Source organism: Amphiura filiformis, unplaced genomic scaffold (assembly GCF_039555335.1).
Source record: "Amphiura filiformis unplaced genomic scaffold, Afil_fr2py scaffold_133, whole genome shotgun sequence".
NCBI lineage: Eukaryota > Metazoa > Echinodermata > Ophiuroidea > Amphilepidida > Amphiuridae > Amphiura > Amphiura filiformis.
In genome coordinates, this window is record NW_027305597.1 from 20,755 (window position 1) to 26,986 (window position 6,232).

The 6,232-nt window shown below is 38.1% G+C and overlaps 1 protein-coding gene across 1 annotated transcript; it reads right to left on the reverse strand.

Annotated features, from left to right (window-relative positions):
* Nucleotides 1-5,428: 5,428 nt before the first annotated feature.
* LOC140145094 (uncharacterized) lies at nt 5,429-5,935 on the reverse strand. Its single transcript, XM_072166876.1, has one exon. The coding sequence runs from the start codon at nt 5,933-5,935 to the stop codon at nt 5,429-5,431; it is 507 nt and encodes a 168-aa protein (XP_072022977.1).
* Nucleotides 5,936-6,232: the final 297 nt, after the last annotated feature.

Sequence of the window (6,232 nt, forward strand, 5' to 3'; positions counted from 1 at the left end):
CTTTCTACTTTTAATTTTAGGTGCGTTTTTTTTTTTTAATAGTTTTTTTAGTTTTTGTATAGTTTTTTTTAGTAATTTTGTGGTTTTATAGAAACTAGTAAAAGCATTTATTCTAAATAATAGCGAAACCCACGGTTAGACAGATGTGTTGTAACTACTTGTCTGTCCTCGTCTTTGCAATAAAAACCTATGTTGCACCTTTGTGCCATCCCAATTCTTGAGGTAGGGTGCGTTTTTGGCTTAAGCACCATTTTGTTTCTACTTGAAATGAAATCAAAATAAATATTGTTCTGTTGCAGTTTTTTAATTAAAAAAAAATAGATGAGGAATAATAATTATTCCATATTTGAATCTATTGTCCCATCAAGAATAGAGTGTCTTCAAAAACTTCAATCAATTCATCTGACAAAGGAAACTATTCTGGTCATTCAATTTTGTTTCGCTTGCACCTGTTATATCACAGGCGTTGGTAGAGAAGGCACACTTCTCTTGTCTTCACCGAAGTAGTGATGTAAACACTAACATGATTAATTACCATAGCTAGCAATGGACATACACTATTTTTGTTCCACTTGAACCCATACTATAGGCTATTCGCTGTCGATGTGACGTAATTAATCGGATTAACTACCATAGCAATTGATGAATACAATTTCGAATATATACCGTCATTTTATCTTTTCAGTTTCTGTTTCCGTATCCGTAATAGTTTTTGTAAGTCATTGTTATTCTGAAGTGGTAGTCTCCCAGGTATGACCAATCTTTTATTCTAGCCTTTTGTTAGTTACTGAAAATTTGAAGCTCGTGAATTTCAGTTTTCGTTTTGGTAAGTTATATTGATTTTTACATAAAACCTTGAGATGTGCGGTTGGGTGCCAATCTAGACAAAAGAAGAGTCTAAATTTTACGGTCCTAAATTCGCGGTAAATTGTACGGCTTCAATTGACATGTGTTTGTGGTATATGCACTTACGCCTAGACGTAAGTGATTCGTAAAAAAAGTCTTGCATTGAAATATATACTAACCATGTTGCCAAGTTATAAGCAAAAGCCTATCATATTGGCTATGAAACGAGCGTCTGAAATAGTCAAATATCTCCCAATGAGGCGCATACAAGTGGTGATTTGGTAATCATGTTTTATATTGAAATGCAATACAAAAGAATTGCATTGGAGCAAAGATAATTTATTCTATTCATTCGTACCAATGGCAAGCTAATCTGATAATTGGTTGGGCCTATATGCAAGACTCGGGTTTATTTTAAATGTTTATTTTTGCAGAGCTTATTTTCAGTCTCATCTTCTCTGGTCATACTGATAAATTTCGCAAAGGAGGGGGATGAAGGAAGGGAGGGAGGGGATACTTGAGACTGAACAAGTGAGAGTGGGAGGGGGTGAGGAAGAAAGAGAGGAGAGGGAGAAACGGAAAGACTAGAAAGAGAAGATCTCGAGAGGAAAGAGAAGGGACCGGGGAGAGAGTGTGGAGACTGATCATTCGGAGGGGGGGGGAGGAGGAAGCAAAATAGGGTGATAGACGAGGGAAGGGCGACACTGCGGCCCTGCACATGTGTATTAAAAGCGACATGCTCATAAGCGGACCTTTTGTGATTTAAGGGCTTATTTTCAACGTTTTTACAGAAAAAAGTGGACCTTTTCATTCGGATTGGCATTTTGTAATAATGTGAATCAATAACAGTGTCAAAGACTAGAGGGCGCTAGACCATAAAAAATACCGGTGTTAACACCCATGACACCGGTGATCCATAACCTTGTCTCTCCAGCCTTTATTGACACAGGCATCCACGCATATTGAAATAAGCTGATTGGTACTTCAAAGTTAACAATGAAGTCAGATTACAGTAAACTTACTGAATCCCTTGCGTTTTCGTATCTGAACAATAGACTTACGGAAACTGAAAAGATAAAAAGACCCATAGCCCTGCACTTCATCGTTCACGTGGCACCTATGCATTAAACCATAGTTGTCAAAGAAATGCTAATCACTCGCCATGTAAGATTAGTATTTATGAAAAGAGTGGTATTCAATCTATGTTTGGTGACATACGCGGGTGATTAGTGCAATCTGCTTGATGGTAGTTATTGCGATTATTACGTCACTTCGACAGCGAATTGTAGTATAGACGAATCCAGAACCCGAATCCAACAAGCCAAGTGATGGTCAGAATTTATTCGGCCATTATACGCTGGTGAAGTTGCGTAATTAATCGGATTAATTACCATAGCAATAGGTGAAAACAATTTTGAACATATCGCGCTGCGCTACAAGCAGGTTACACTCATCACCTGTACTGTGTATGTCTGCAATCATAGATTGAATACAATACTGGTCTTTTCAAAGATCTTACAGGTGCAGCATGATATGGTTCAATGAAGAGGTACCGCCTGAACGTATCAGTGTATAACGCGGTATATTCAAAAATTGTTTTCACCTATTGCTATGGTAGTTAATCCGATTATTACGTAACTTCGCCAGCGTATTGGAATAAAACAGGAGGATGTGAGTTCATAAGGGCAATGTCGGGGATAGGTCACAATCGATGTGGAGAGATGAGAGGTCCGACCAACAGCCATAGCGATTCAACTAATTCCAGCGGACGGTCTGTGGCTAGTAAGGAATCGTCTTTGACCACATGCGCAGATCTGTCTCGTCAGGAAGATATTTAATATCCCGAATTTATAATAGGCCTATGCCTACCAGTTCCATCGTATAACCGATCTGCTAGAGAATATTTGTTACCATGTTTAATAAATTCGTATTTATCGTATAATAAAATGTAGCCAAATGTATATTATGTGTCACACGGTTTTCTGCTGAACCACTAGCAGGCTATGTTACCACATCTATGACAATGACAAAGGTGAATTTTGATGATTTTTACGATCGTCCGGATGAGCAAATCACTGAATGGGTCTTTAGTTCCTCCTCTCCTTATCCTGCCAATATTATATGAATCAAAGAAAAATAAAGAAAAATAAAATTAAACAAGAAAAAAGACAAAGAAAAGAAACAATAAAAGAAAAACAATAGAATAAATTAAACTAAATATGAAAAAAAATGATCACGAAAGGAGTCTTTAGAAAATGCAAGAAAATATAAATGAAAAGTTTGAACAATATTTTGTTTATAAAAGTTTGTGTGACCGTGATGAGGCTCGAACTCACCATCTTCCGATCTAAAGAACCAAAGTCTTATGCCTTGCCAAGTGAGCTATGCTCGTGAGATGCGAAATAAAGATAAAATAATACATTGTATACCTGCTTGTGTCGGTCAATGATTTGCTCAAATTCCATAATGATATAATATTGTGGAGGGCGCTAGCGTGAAATATGCTATCATCACAGTCGCTTCTATTCCTTATAGACGGGTTTCTACGGTATTGAATTTGGATCGACTCTCTTCTTACTATGATTACATAGCAAATGATGACTGATGACAATTTCCATCTATAATATCCTGGCATCTTTCAAATAGAGCATTTGACATGTTCTCGATATCATATGTGCGGAAGACTATCTGTATTTTGTTCAAAGTAAACATTTTAACAGTTTGCAAGAGCTTTGTGGCGCCCGAAATGTTACAGAGTGGCTCCATATGTTATACCTCTTTGATTGAAACTTCCAATAAAGTCTACCTCTGCCGCTCATTTTGATTTGAATTGAAATTATCTATGTGGATCTGCAGGAAAATGTTTTAATAATACTAGCCCCTGCTCAACACTCATACTTTGTCATTTTGCTTAAAAGGTGGCCCGAATTACCACAATGTATTGATTGGGGTCAATAAGGTATTACATTAGTATAAAGCCATCTGAATCCTTGAATATTTAGTATGAAATGCAATCTATTGTAGTAAATACATATAACCAATTCACATACGGACGTGAATTATACAGAGATAGCATAAATACCCCCAGAAACCACCATTTTGTTCTTTGGAGTTATTTCTCTCATAACAAATTCAGATGATAATACTGAGGTATTATGAATATTCACGATTGAACTTTCAACATTACGCTCTGGCGCATAAGTCCTAAACATAATGTTCAGACATAACATAATTTTCAGACATTGCTGGCACATAATTTAATTTATTGTATTTTTAAAAAGTAGGGTAGAGCGGGTAGATAGTGTGCTTGAAATAGTTATAAGAGCTAAACCAACGTGACTTTAAATAAAACTGGACCGATCAATTCGATCATGCGCAATATGCTGAAATAAGATACGCAATATACGCCAGAAAAATCTATTTCATAGGATATGTCGCTAACGTTTAACAAGGGCACTATTTTTCTTCAATACTGCACATTAGAAGACCCATATTCTTCTTATTACTGTCGCATAAAGTCGCAATAAAACCAATTCCATCAGTTTAAAAAGAGAAATGAGCCAAACCATTTATGGCCAAACATATCTCCCTAACGTAATCATTGACTTCATCGGTCAGAATTCCATCTATAAACTATGAGTTGATCCCTGATCCTTGATCGTCACAAACTCAGAATATCGAATATCATATCATTCAGCTATCGGTATAGATTTCGAACCTGAGAGTAAAATACGACGAGGATAAAGAAAGAAACAAGAACATAACTAGTGGCAAATGGTGTTCATATACCACAAACCTAGGTGGGCGTGTTGGTGTTGTGGAGGTATCTGACCCCTGCAAAATGTTCCAAAAATGTTCCCCTGGTCATGAGGTTTGATGTCACCGAGTTTGAGTCCCGTACTCCTTACAGATGTCTAGAAAATACAATTTTAAGATTTGATCCCAGATGACCTTTGACCTGACCCCTGCAAAATGTTCCAAAAATATTACCCTGGTCATCAAGTTTGTTGTCACCGAGTTTGAGCCCCGTACCCCTTACAAATATCCAGAAAATACATTTCTAAGATTTGACTTCTGCATGACCTTTGATCTGACCCCTGCAAAATGTTCCCCTGGTCATGAGATTTGTTGTCACTGAGTTTGAGCCCCATACCCCTTACAGATATCCAGAAAATTAAATTATAAGATTTGACCCAGATAACCTTTGATCTGACCCCAGCAAAGTGTTCCAAAATGTTCCCCAGATCATTAAGTTTGTTTTCATTAAGTTTGTTTGAGCCCAGTACCCCTTACAGATGTCCAGGAAATGCATTTCAAAAAATCGTGAAGATTGGATCAATTGTGGATCGACTGGCTCTGAACCCACATTGACTTTCAGGTAGTATCTTACTGGCAACTTGTTGTAATCTGGCTAGGAGAATCTTTGCCAGAACTTTACCAGCAGTTGACAGCAGGGATATCCCTCGATAGTTACCACACTTAGTGCGGTCACCCTTCTTAAAAATGGTGACAATCATTGCATCCTTAAATTATTGGGCCAGTTCAGCTGCACCCCAGCAGTTTTTGACACTTGACAGCATCTTCAATTTTGCATGGTTGGCGGCTTTTCCATTCCAGTTTTGCTTGATGGTTTTACAAGGTTATCCAAGACATTTGGTGTAGTGCTAGAGGGTCGGTTAAGGAGATCCTGAAGATGTTCCTGCCATCTGATCTTGATGTCATCTTTGTCAGTTAGAAGAGTTGTACCTGAGCTATTGAGAAGAGGAGAGGCAATTGAATGCCTAGGTCCATAGACTTCCTTCATGGCTGTGAAGAAAGCTTGAGAGTTACCACTCTCTGCTAGCTCTTGCACGGCTTCTGCTTTCTTATTCCACCATTCATCCCTCATCTGACGTAAAGATCTTTGGACATTACTTTTGCACTCCTTAAGCTTTGTGCTTTTCGAGCGGAGCCCTGTCCTGGGCATCTCATTCCTGGCAACTGTCCTCTCATGAAGGAGAGCCTGGATTGGTTCATTGTTCTCATCAAACCAATCAGCATTGCGACGGAGTGGTGGGCTTAGCTGTATAATATGTGGCAGAAGAAGCATTTTGAAGGTATTTGGTTAAATACCAAAAATGCCCCCTTAATGACCTTTGACCCCAATTATGTTTAGACCCTATGGGCACTAGATATAGCCGATACATATGTGCAAGTGACGTAATTGTAGGGTGTAACATGTAGGAGGAGAAACAATTTGAAGTTATTGCCAGAAAGAAGAAGAACAAGAAGCAGAAGAAAGATCGGATAGCAAAACAGTACCTAGCTCGGGGGTTGTAAGCCCCCAGCTAGGTAATAATTGTCTTTGTTCAAATACGTGTGAGTACGAGTAATGCATAACAAAACC